This window comes from Corvus kubaryi, unplaced genomic scaffold, assembly GCF_017639235.1.
Source record: "Corvus kubaryi isolate FWS band 111438036 unplaced genomic scaffold, C.kubaryi_AGA036_p1.0 138, whole genome shotgun sequence".
NCBI lineage: Eukaryota > Metazoa > Chordata > Aves > Passeriformes > Corvidae > Corvus > Corvus kubaryi.
In genome coordinates, this window is record NW_024580672.1 from 1,139,032 (window position 1) to 1,151,639 (window position 12,608).

The window sequence follows — 12,608 nt, forward strand, 5'->3', positions numbered from 1 at the left end:
AGCACAGCTTTTTCAGTGAGATTCGAAAGTTATAATTTTCTGTAAATTACATAAGTTTTGATTTGAAGAAATTACAGAAAACATAAAATTCTGATGTTCATGTTGTAAGCTTATTTTGGTTAACGAAGTTGTTCTGAACATTTATAAATAAAGGTAGTAAATGCTGTGACGTATTGGGAAGGGGAAATGAATCGTCTGTATCTCATGATTGGATTGCAGGGTACACCAGTGGCTAGGCATTTCCTGAAAGGTTTTTTGAAAGTCCTTGAAGAAATGAAATTTTTCTTGAGTTCTCTTGTTAGGCTGGACAGAAGTGAATTATGGAAGTTAGTCTTTCTGCTCCAACAGTTTTTTGATATTGTGTGGGTGTTTTAATAAGCACATCTTAAATATGTATATCTGCAGCATTCTGAATGTAAAATTTGGCTTTACCAAAATGTTTATTCCTGTAACAGATCTTGCTGAATTTTTTCCTTCTTTTTAAAATACTTCAAAGAAAATGCTTTGTGGCGCTTTTTTGTCTTAATTTTATATCAGCCTCGAGAAATTTACAGACTTCTTCCTAAACAGGAATTACCCGAAGACTAGTTTTCATTCAGCATAGACTAATTATCATAATGAAAACAATGAAATATATATAATTCTTCCTGTAATTTTTTTTCAGATCAAGATTAGGATTTAAATTAAGTAATGTGGAGTCTTAGAAAATTTCATTCTGTACACACTACAAGGTATAGTGTTTATCTGCAGTTTTGTCTGGAAGTGGCATCGTGGGGAAAAGGTGCCATTCTGAGTCTTCCAAACAGCTCTAGGTCATTAAGAGCTTCCTTAAGAGTGAACCTGCTAATGCTTAAGCTAAAAATGCTCATTTCATCTTTGTATAAAAACCAATTTTAGCTTCAAATAATGCTCTTTAGAAATGTCACTTCAGAGAGAAGCTTTCTTTGCCAGCTGCCTTCTGATGATTTTATTTCAGCCATTTTGTGGATGTCTAAGCTGAACATCCAGCATTACTAATGGTAATTGCTCTGTGCTAGTTTCCTAGTGCAAAAGTAAGGATTAAACATCATGGAGGTAAGTGTAGAATGTTGTTAGTGGAATGATCACCTCTAAAGGACTTGGGGACTTCTACCATGGAGAAGAGAGAAAGGATGTGTATTCAGAGCAGGATGTGAATAATGCATTGTTACTGAAGTATGAGGCAACTGATTGCAGGGACTGCTTTCGTGATGAAAATCAGGTGGAGTTCTCTAAGGGGGAAAAAATATATAATGGGCAATTATATGTGCTTGCTTAAGCCCTGAGTTTGTTGGCAGACCTAAGTGACTTTTCATGGGCTCCGGATGGGGTGGGATTTAAGTGTTTTCAACTTGCCTTGCAAATCAGGTGTTCTGTGAGCGCGGGGTCAGAGGAGACCACATTAGCCAGCCTGGGCTCGGGGTCTCTCATCTTTGTGGCATGGGTGGAGTGATGAGGAGCTTTCTAGAGATTTAGGGCTGAGATGTGGAGAGGGTGGCTGAGAGAAGTAAGAGCAAACTTGTTGAACTTCCTCTGCCAGGGTGACTGTGAGCTTTTCCTGGTTGCTTTTATACAAAGCCACTTAAGATGGCTGAGATTGTCCTCGCTAAAAGTTAGAGTTTGCACAAAGAATTCCCTGCCACACATAATAAATGTTTAAAAAAGCTTTTTACTTAGCAGTGCTGTTACAGCTCCCACTTCAGTAAAGTACATCTGGTTTTGGCATATCATTTTGAACATCAAGGCCAGGATGTTTGTTGTCCAGGTCTTCGGCGTGGTCAGATATGCAGTGATCCATAATTAAAAATGTGCATGAATACCCTTGTGTTCTTAAATTTGTCAGTTCATGACCCTAGAGTTAAGAGTCTGGGTCTGAACGTTTTACCATTGCATCCATCTATTTTGTGATTCCTTTTTCAACTCCTGTGTAAAACTCGTGAAGAATGCCCTTTGCAGTGCATGGGAGGTATAGCTGATTTCCCCAGCTTGGGTGGGATAACTGTGGTAAAATGGTTAATGCAAATTTAATCTTTGCTGCTGCTTTCAGATAAGCAAATGGCTCATGTATGATGGTGGGATGTGAATTGACTGCATTATATGAAGATAAAATATTCTTTTTTTGCTATGCTTAAGTGCTACTTGCAGATCTTAAATAGGAACATAAAAACATTTGAAATGTGCAATCTTAGTACTGTTTTCAGACACTAAGCAGAAACTGTTCATAGGTTTCTGGTTAGTAGAAAATGCCAAACTGCATGTGTTATGCCTTGCTATTGGATATTTCTCTTCAATATTCTTACTGTAAGAAATTATAGAAGTATAGCTGAGTTCTAGTTGCTATAGCATGTTTAGATGTAGGATTACCAAATTCACGTGAAAGGTTGATTCTTAGATGGATCACAATAAGATCACAATATTATTGTCTCTTATCTCAAAATTGACAAAAGTTGTGAATTTCCATGAATGCATGATTTTTAGTGACGTTGATGAGTTGAAGACTTGAGAGGATTTCCATCATTTGGAGGAAACTAAGATGTGCATGCAAACACCATGGCAGAGCAGAACATGTATTACAAAACCAGAAACGATATGCCATGGCACAACTTTTTTTTTTTTCTTTTTTTGAGAATTTAGGTTCAAAATGATGTTTTTTCAACAGTTAATCTCACTTTACATGTTCAGAATGGTGGTAGAATAAAGTTTTACAGTTGGAGAGGTGAGGTCTGAAGCACAGAAGGGAGGAGTTGATCCTGAAGGACAGAAATGAAGCTGGGAATGCCATACCTACTCCAGCACTCTGTGAGACAGTGCAGCCTGCAGAAATAAGAATGCAGTTGTAATTTTTTTCAAAATTAGTGCTTTATAGTATACAATGCAAGCTCAAGCTAATATAAAAGTACTGTGACTATATCACAGTAGCTGTGTCTTCCTGGTATATTTTGACAAAAATAGCCTACCGCCCTGTACAAAGTAGAAATACAGGAAAGCCTGCAACCTCTCCCAGTGGCTTACTGCCGATGGACTTTATAATTACAGCTGTCTATCTCCATCTGCACCCCGCTCGGCTAGAGGCTGGATTTAAGGTTAATTGTATGATGGAGGATCCTGGCTTACAGCTATATCTTAATTAGAATTCACAATCCTCTTTACATAAAAATATCTGAAAACTCTTTTAGAAAAGACCACTGACTATAGGGCAAATGAAAAGATTTTGATATTTCTTTTTTCATAATTTGTGAATAACTTAAGTATATATAAATATATTCCCATCTGGTTTGTTTCTCTCTTCATCTTACTCTTGGCTTCTGTCATCTTGCTTATTGCTCTTTGGCTTTTTAATTAGAAGGAAAAAGCAGTAGAAATTACTTTTGTGATCACAGTAACATTTCAAAGGTTATTGAATGCTATGAAAAATAGTGCTGTTCTATGTTTTGAGATTTTCTGCTTTTGAACATAGCTCTGACATGAATGTACTAAATCCCTTTGAGTTGGGTCTGTAATATTCTAATTAGTGTAATTAATCAAATTTTATTCTGTAAAATAGAATGTTTTTCAGAAATATATAGTTCAGTTCTTGAACTACCATATGGAGTTTGAACTATCCATGGTAAGGTTGTTACATTTAACTCCTATGTTCTGGTGATGTCCTGACTGAAATAGATCTGTTCCTAAAAGTTGTGGTTTGGGAGTATTTAATTAAATGTTCAAGAGTTAAGAATTATGATGTTCTGGGAACTCTCAGGATGCATTTTGGTGAAAACTGGTAGAGAAATTTTGTCTGTTCCAATGAGTTGTGTAAGAAGAGAAGCAGGAAAATGTTTCATTTTGATTAATTTCATGTCAAGTGCTACAGTGTAACTTTGGTGTTGGATTTGTTTGTTTGTTTGCTTTGTTTTTTTAAACCTGTAAAAACAGTAGTTTGATCCCAAGAGATTTTTCTTCAGATGAAGTGAGTTTCAATAAGATAACCTCTTAGGTCTTAGAAAAAAAGAGGGGGAAGAAAAAAAAAAAAGGAAATTCTAAAGAGCTTCCTCAAACAGCATCACTTGAAAGATTCAGTTCAATTTAACAAGGTGCATAAGCATATGCTCGTCTTTAGCAAGAGAACACTTTGTCTCTTGGGTTGTATTCAGATATTGCTGCTTCCATGAGTTGGGATGATTAAGTGTGACCCTAATGTTGTTAAACCAGTGCCTGAGTTCCTGATATGAAAATTGGCAAACAAAATTTGCTTTCTCATAGTGTCAGTTGCATTCCAGTTCGGCAGCATTTGGAAGTTAAATGCCCTCTCTTGGCGCTTCCTTGCTGCTGTTGAATATCCTACAGGGGAATCACCTTAAATGTGAAATAAGGTGCTGGACTGAAGCAAAGGCATGAAGATATTTTTCAAACCTCAGGATTTCAGTGTTTTTATTTGAAACTTCTGTTAAGCACCTGAATCATGGGATAATAGTTTTTAAGATCCTTTAAAAATCAGGAAAATTAAGTTATTTTTTACTCCAGACATAATGTATTTTGAAAATTCAAAAATATGCAGATTTGTATACCAGTTGTAGTCACTGTGAATCCCCAAGTACAGGATTGCATGAAGGTCTGCCACAAGGATGTGTAACTGTTCAGAGTACCTGACTCGAGCTAATTTGATTAGCAAGTGTTCTTTAGCCTTACTGCTGGAGCCATACTAAGAGTGAAGAAGAAAGAAATCTGTTCTGATATTTTAATTACTGCATCATCTAAGAACTTCTTGTCTTTATGTGATTAAATGACTGGTATGGTATAGAGGTGTTGTGATCTTGGCCCAGTTTTTTCTGCTTCAGATCTGTCTTTATTAGTTTGGCATGCACATTTGGAACTGGTGGTTAAATGAGGAGAGTTGTGTCTTGGGGAGCAGCAGAAGTAAGAGAGGAAATAGTCCTGTGACAGCACCTTGGGATTGAGGTGGTGAGAAGGGCAGTGCTGTGTGGTGGGATAGATGGTGTTGATGCTGGTGGTGTCTTCAACGGAGGGCAAAGAACAACTGGGCTTCTTTGCAAGGAGGTATCTCTTGAATTTATGTTTACACCATATGTATAGAACTTACAAGCCTTACTTAGTGCTGGAGTGTTGTACCTTATTGCTGCAGCTTGAGTGTCTGGCAATAGGATGTGATTGTTGTCCTTGCTAATTACTCTACAGCTGTTCCCTCCTTTCCTCATCAGTGTCTTGGTTAACTTGGTTACATGGTTCTGTAAGAGAAGATAACACAGTATCTATCCTTTGCAAACTAAATTTGTTGTATATATGTTTAAGCTACTTAGCTCATCTCAGGAATTGCGCTTTAATTTTGCAGTAAACTTTATACAGAAAAAAAGTAAAGTAGCGTTGCAGTCACTTCCCTAGATCTGGGATCAGCCCGAAGGCTGGTTGCGCAAAGCCAGTAATACTGCTTTATAAAGGGGTTGTACTGCAGTGCTAAAATTCATCCGTGAGTGACCTCTTGGAACTCTGTAACTCTACACCCACGCATCCTAATTGTCTGCTTAGGTCACAGCCAGCCTTTGATGTCCCACAGACACGGTAGGGTACTGGGCCAGCTGGTTCAGCTGCCGCCTGCTGCTGCCGCGGAACAACAGCCCTTTGTTGTGCCCGGGCTGTCGCGCTGCTGAAGGACCGCCAGAGCCGCCGGCTGCCCCGCGCGGCGCTAGAGCCGGCGCTCCGGGTCACCTCTCCACTGCTAGCACTGAGTCCAGGCCATATTTGCAGGGGGTTCTGTTTGGTTTTGGCTGGGAAGGTGTCTGCTCCGTGCTCTGTGCACAGTTTGTAGTGCCTGAAATATGGCAATAGTTTTTGGGTGAGTTAGCAGACTTAGGCTTTTCAGCCTGTGTTATTGCAGGAAATCTGCTTATGTTTTAGTTTGTACCAGTGATGTTCCTTGTAAAGCTTACTAGAAACTAGTTCGGGTTTGCTTGGTTAGTTAGTTGGGGTGGGGTTTTTGTAGCTTGTTTCTTTCTTCGGGGGTTTTGTGGGGATTTTGTTTGTTTGTTTTTGGGGTTTTTTTTGTGTTGTTTTGGGGGTTTATTTACTGCTTCTCTTCAGTCACCCTTGGACAAAAGCTTCTACTCATAGTTAAAACTAACACTGGAATGTGTTCTCCAGACCTCTGTTGATAAATGTTCTGTTATTGAGAATAAAATTTTAAACAGAAGAATGTTGATATATGCACACTGCCTTATGATTCCAACTATTTGGAAAACCGAAAATCTGTGTGGTTACAGAGATATTGCTTTAGAAGAATATTGCCATGCCAGGAAGCACATGAAGTATTTTGAACCTGTATCTAAACTGATTGGCATGCAAGACATGAATTTGTGTTTCATTTATTCAGACACTGCTCTTAGGATTGTTAGTGCTGATTTTATAACTTCTTGCCACTTATTAGTGTAAGTTCCTTCTGCAGCTTGACTAGTAGCGTTCCAGTAATACTTGGTTGTTGAGCATACAGAACTATAATTTCTTTAGCCCCCCACACCACAGCATTATATTAGCTTATATTTTTAAATCACAGGGACTGAGCTCAATTGTCTGATCATAGTCATAGAATATATGTTGGTACATGCACAGTAATATGGGCAAAAGTAATAATATGGTTGCTTGTAATAACATTTCCTGTGTGCTTTCTCTGATAGTTTCTTATTCTTTTTGTTTTCAAGCTTGCATTAACTTAAGCTTAAAGCTTACTTCGTTTTATGAGTACTTGCTTGCTGATCTCATTCATCCCAAAAGCAATACTGAAGAGGGCAACAAATAGAATTATAGGTATAACGTAGAAATAAGGAAAATGAAGTGTTATGCAGGCAGCATCTGAAACCAGGTGATAATGACTATGGTTATGAAGCAAACGTGTCCGTCTTTAATCAGAGACCTGTTTGTGGAACACGGACTTGATGAGGAAGACAATAACATCATGATAATGACAAAGCTTAGCTGGGTTGGGAGGATTTGGGAACAGCATATATGAGATACTGTCTGTACAATCAACCTGTAATCTTTGGAGTTGAGAAGGAAGATGAGTTGGAGGAGAGCAGAAGCAGAAATGCATTACTGTAAAGCTTCACTGAAAGGTATTGGAAAGTTGAATGGTTACATTGGTGTTGAGTATCTTTATGGGCTCTTTGTTGGTATTCCTTTGGCTTTCTGCTTGGTTTTGGAAAGGAAATGGTTAAAGGTTGTGAAAAATTTTGAGTAGTGCTTCTTTTTTCCTTTTGTAATTCCTTTATGTTACTCCTCACCTTTTCTGAGGGATTCAATTTTTGATAGCATTGATCTGTGGTTAGATGAACAGTGGATAGATTTATTTCAGCCATTCTTTGCAGTAAGTTGGCTGTAAAATACAGCAAATTGCTGTTTACAAGCAGAAACAAATTGAAATAAATTGCCAAAACTCCTTTAAAGAAGGAAAAACATTTTGACTAGCAAATCAAAGTCAAATGTTCAATCCAGCCATTATTTTATAAGGTTCATGCTAAGAGTTGTGCAGCATGAAGAAGTGAAACATTCTGAGGCCAAAATCATAGTTTTCTTGTGGTTTGATTGTGGTAGTGTCATAACCTACTTCCCTCTTTCAGTGTTCAGCAGCATGGGAAGCTCTTAACTGAAGTCCCAACAACCTGGCTTCCAGTGTTTGTGTGGAGACTGATTAAAAGCAAAACATGGGGGAAGAGAATTCTTTTTTTCCTTCCAAAACAAGTATTTGTGTCTATGTTCATCCCATCCCCAGCCCAGGATATATGTTCTACAGCCACATACGTGCTGTGAAGTAATTTCTCTTTGAACCACATTACCTTTTTAGTTGCGTAAAGAACCTGTACCAGTTGGATAGCTTCTCAGGTCTTATGTTGGTTCCTAGGCAGTCAGCTTTTCTAGAGACAAACTGCTAAGTGATTTCTGGTAACAGGTTGCCAATAGCTAAAATGGCATGTCAAAAAAATTTCAAGCATGTCATTGGTCTGCATATGTGTCATATAGAATGTGATAGAAAGGAAAGGTCCTTCTAAGTGGGATGTTGAAGTCCTGCGTGTGCAAGTGTGATGTGTCAATTTATACCTTCCTCCATTTATAATCATGTATAGAAGATAGTCTTGTTAGTAGCAGAGGCTGAAAAATGAAAGCATTGCAAACCTGGCTTTGACATCAGGGCTTTCTGCAAGTGACTTGTATGTAAACAGAGGTCTGGCGAGTCACTGTCCTCATTCATGGTGTTTTTATTTCTGTATCATCATTCCCATACCCTCGATTATTTTATTCTTTGTTTTGAAATCTCGTGGAACTTTTCCTGGAAATCTCATGGGAGAGTTTTGGCAGTGCATGTAAGGAAGTCTTGAGTTTGTGCCTGCAGAATCAGGTGGAAGTTGCTGTGTTTTGAACATGCTACAGCCTATCTTTTGGATGAAGTGAGTGGCATAGCTTTTGCTATGGAAGTTAATTTATTGGCACAATGTTGGTTCTGCACAGTGTGTGTCAAATGGGGCATGGCTGAAAGCCTCAATTCTGAAGCTTGCCAGGCTTTTCTAGAAGACCTGGTATATGGAAGGCAGAAGTGGGGCTGCAGTGCAGAGCTGTTGTTTTTTTATGAAGCTGTTATTCATAATCAAACTTACTTTAAAAAAATACTTTTAATGAGGAAAGTGAGATGTGTAGTTGATGTTGAAAACATTTTCCAGAGTTTTTTGTACCTATATATACACACACAGAGGTTCCTAGACACATCTGTAATGTACACCACTGTGAGACATTCAGATGAAGGAGATCATGCTTTTACTGGATGTATGAAGCCGAAATAATACCAGTTTTCAGTTCTTTAACTGGTGCAATAATCAGTGTAGTATTTCAGTAGTGAGAACAGATTTCAAAATGAGCAAATTGCAATAAATTAACCGGGTTCAAAGTTTTGGAAACATGAATAGCATCCGGCATATTAGCTTCTTATTCCACACCAAAAAAAAGTCACCAAGGATGAAAATAAACATTAGATGGTGCACAGCAGTTGTCTTCTGCTGGTGCTGTGCTGAGGCTCACCTTTTGAGGAGGCTATGCCTCCTGCGAGTTATAAAGAGCTCTTCTGTCTGTTTTGATGAAAAATAAACAGAATGGGGATCTCTGTCACCTTGGTGTGAAGACTAAGATTTGAACAGTCAGCAGCTTTTTCAGTCTGCAGGAAAACACAGGGACAGGGATAATATGCCTTTACTGTTTGCTTCACTGACATAGAAATTTATGTGAGACATATAACTTATGTGGGAAGTAAATACTACTTTTGCTATGTTTCACATTACAGCATTTGTTGTCTGAGTAGACACAGGAATATCGAGACAAATGAAATTGGCTCCAGTTGTAGATCAGCTTTCTTCAGGTTCTCAATTTCATCCCTTTGTCCAGCAATTTAAAAGCACTCTTAAATCTCCTTAGAAAATTTTTACAACATTCCTCTGTAGTACTTCTATTCAGACAATAAGCAGAATTTTATAGGCCTGCCTTTCTAACAACCACAATACTGCCGTACTGGAGCTTCTGTCTTGGTAAGAAGAGTGGGTTTTATCATTCCAGTTTTCTTTGTGTGTAGAAGCCATGCTGACAGATTTTTCTGCCATTCTTGTAAACACAGAGGCAACAGGACTTTTTAAAACAAAAGTTGTGGTTTGTTCTTTAGGGCTTCTGGGTCATGAATCTTACTCCTCTTAAAACACACTGTTAGAGCTTTAATGTTGCTTGACTAGACCCATGGAGAGCATATCCATGCTACATTGAAACTCTATCCAGGATATTTTTTTTGCTTTGAGTTTGCTGAAAGTTTTGTAGTAGAAAAAAGTCAATGTGCGAACAATTTTTTAATTTCAAATTGGTGTTTTACTGTCTAGGTTTTAACATAATTTAGCTTAATACCAAACTACATGGAAAAGGTCTGAACCATTTAAAGGTTTATCATGCCTTCACGACTCTGATTTGGTTTCTGGATTTTTCTTATGCTATACCTACTTCTTGTTATGGGTGTGTGAAGTTGGGAGCTGTGTTTCAGGCTGAGCTGTCACAGTGAGATCAGTGGTCACAGTGGCAGGAGAGCTCTTGTGCCCTGACACCGTTCAGAAAGCAGTCAAGAAAACTTCCCTGCTTATCCCTTCTGCCCTTGTTCTTTGCATTATTTTCACTTCATGCGATCTGTGCTTTGACCTTCTAGTCACAGGGATGCAGGAGGTTCCTTCAAGTGCCCTGGAAGTTCAGCATAGGGAGCAAAACACTAAGGAATGTGTTAATGTTGCTGTTACTCCTCAACAGGTGAACATTTCCTTTCACACCACAGCGTTTTCTCCAGACCTATTCCTGCTGTTAATTAGCATGTAGTATTGCAAATAGCCTATTCCCCATTCTTTTTTATCCTCTTTGTATATGCCTGTGTCACTCTCTAAAATGCAGTTTTTTATGGATAGCCACTGGAAAACAGACTGAGCTACTATGAGTGATTCTGTTTCTCAGAAAGCTTTCTGCTTCCCATTAATTTAGCGGAAAAGACCCAGTAATTTAACAGTTGTTAAGGTTGATTTCTATTCTTTTCGTGTTGAATATTGCTGGCTAAAACTTCTGGCTGTCAAAACCCATCTGTTACCTTTCTTCTTTATTGTCGTTGTTTGTGGGAAGAACAATGTATGTATAGTCTATGGACATGTGTGTTTTAACAAATTTTAATCTGAAATTTTAAAACCAATAATAATGCTTTCAGTCATCACTAGATCCATATTCATGCTCTTATAAATGTAGGCTACAGCACCTGGCATAAGATAATGTTGATCTTGACCTCAAGTATAGACGTTGGAATTTTTTTTAACACTTCATAGTTTTGAGAAGGTAAACATAATCTTGCTTCTGTGTATCAACAGTGACAATTATTTTTAAAATTTATTTTTAAAGAAATTAATCAAGCCACCTTACTGTTCTGTGCCAAGACTTGCAACAGAAAACCGTTGTCATTTGTTCCAAGTGACATCTGTTTGTTTAACTCATAACACAGAAATACCACCTTGGTAAATTGAATTAAATATGCAATCAACCTTTGTGCTGCCTCTTGTTGCCAGTTAAGACTTAAATTTTTCCACTCAATGAACATGCATCCTTCAGATAACAGTATTCTATTAAAAAAAAAAAAAAACAAACCAAAACCAAAAGTGTGCAAGTGTTTTCCTTACCTCATTTCTTGAAAAGTAAAAGATATAGGCATGATTTCTAGTTTTGAAAATAGGGTACTAGATTTCTGGGAAGGAAACAGGAATACTGATGAGATGATGGGTATTTTTAAAGATTATTGTATGTGTATTTGGAGCCAAGGCCATGGCAGGGTGTTTTTGGTCTTATAAAAGTTGGTCTGTTTGCTTTCAGAATACAGCTTTTCTTTCTCTTCTCCAAAAATACTAATCATAAGAGCTCCCACACACACACAGAGTAATGAAAATTCTTGCCTTTTTCTTGCTAAGACAAACAAAAATTTAAAAGTAGGAAAATTATGGAGGTTGGTTTCAGTGTCTCAGAAAGCTGTGAAAGATAATGATGAAGAGCTAGTAGCAGATCTGTTTCTGCAGTGGGATGTAAGGAGGAGACAGGATACATCTTCAGACGGATGAGAATAGTACAGGGGTCAGCAGGTTCCTTAGGGCTCTGATTTCTACTAGTTGGGGGAACATGGAGTGTGGTTGTTGCTTTCCATTGTCTCAATGAACCAAGAATAACTTTGCTGGTGCCAGTGTGGATTTCCTTATCCTGTTTCTACTAGTTCTAGTAGCTGGTTTTTTCCCCATTCAAGAGAAAGGGAATGTTTTGGAAGATCCACTTTTGAAAATGCAAAGCAAATTCCAGTGCCTCACTAGATGTGCCAGTAAAACATAATGGCCTGGTTGTTTTGTGTATAGTCTTCCAGTTTGAATGTTTATCTTTGCAATTTCTTTGAATCATTTTGAGTCTTATGTTCCCTTTAGCTGTCCATTATCACTGCTACTTATGTGCTGCTTATGCTGGATATTGCTTTTATTTGCATCCGCTCTTAATTCATGTAGGTGATAAATGTGCAGTTGTGTTTCTGTGTGTGACAAAGCATCCCAGTTGCCAATCTACCAACACTTTGTTTGTGATGAATTCTGGCCAGAGTGCACTACTTGCCGTGCAGGCATGAATCAGTGAGTGATCATTTAACCTGTGCAAATGCTTGTCCTTTTTGCTTGAGCTGAGGAACCAGGGAGGTGACATTTTAAGAACACTTTGTGACTTAGAATCATCCTGCCTTGAAAACCAGATGATAATGCTGATCTACTGTGCCCAAATACCAAGTGAGTAATAGTGGTTAGTATTTGCACTTCTAGGAATAATTACAGGGGTTCAGCCTAAAAACAGCATGAGGGAGGTAAATTCTATAACCAGGTAGGGCTTGTTCTGACTTGTTTAAAACAACATATTTCCCTAATACAGGTTTTTAGTAAAGGGGTGTATCTCATCTCTTCAAAGGGTCATGGTAGCTCAGATGCTTGGTTTAATTTTTCAAAACTTTCCTGATGGCTTCTCTTTACATGTCATAA

At 38.0% G+C, this 12,608-nt stretch overlaps 1 protein-coding gene across 6 annotated transcripts in view; it reads left to right on the plus strand.

Annotated features, from left to right (window-relative positions):
- Positions 1-12,608, plus strand: part of DLG5 (discs large MAGUK scaffold protein 5) — a 98,132-nt gene that overhangs the window by 11,516 nt on the left and 74,008 nt on the right. Inside the window, exon 1 of one of the 6 annotated variants that reach the window (XM_042018546.1) lies at positions 7,049-7,118. The exons of the other annotated variants lie outside the window; for them this stretch is intronic. Within the exon in view, the coding sequence (XP_041874480.1) occupies positions 7,064-7,118 (55 nt within the window). The 5' untranslated portion in view covers positions 7,049-7,063. Of the gene's footprint in view, positions 1-7,048; positions 7,119-12,608 lie in introns of those variants that run through there. 6 annotated transcript variants of the gene reach the window in all.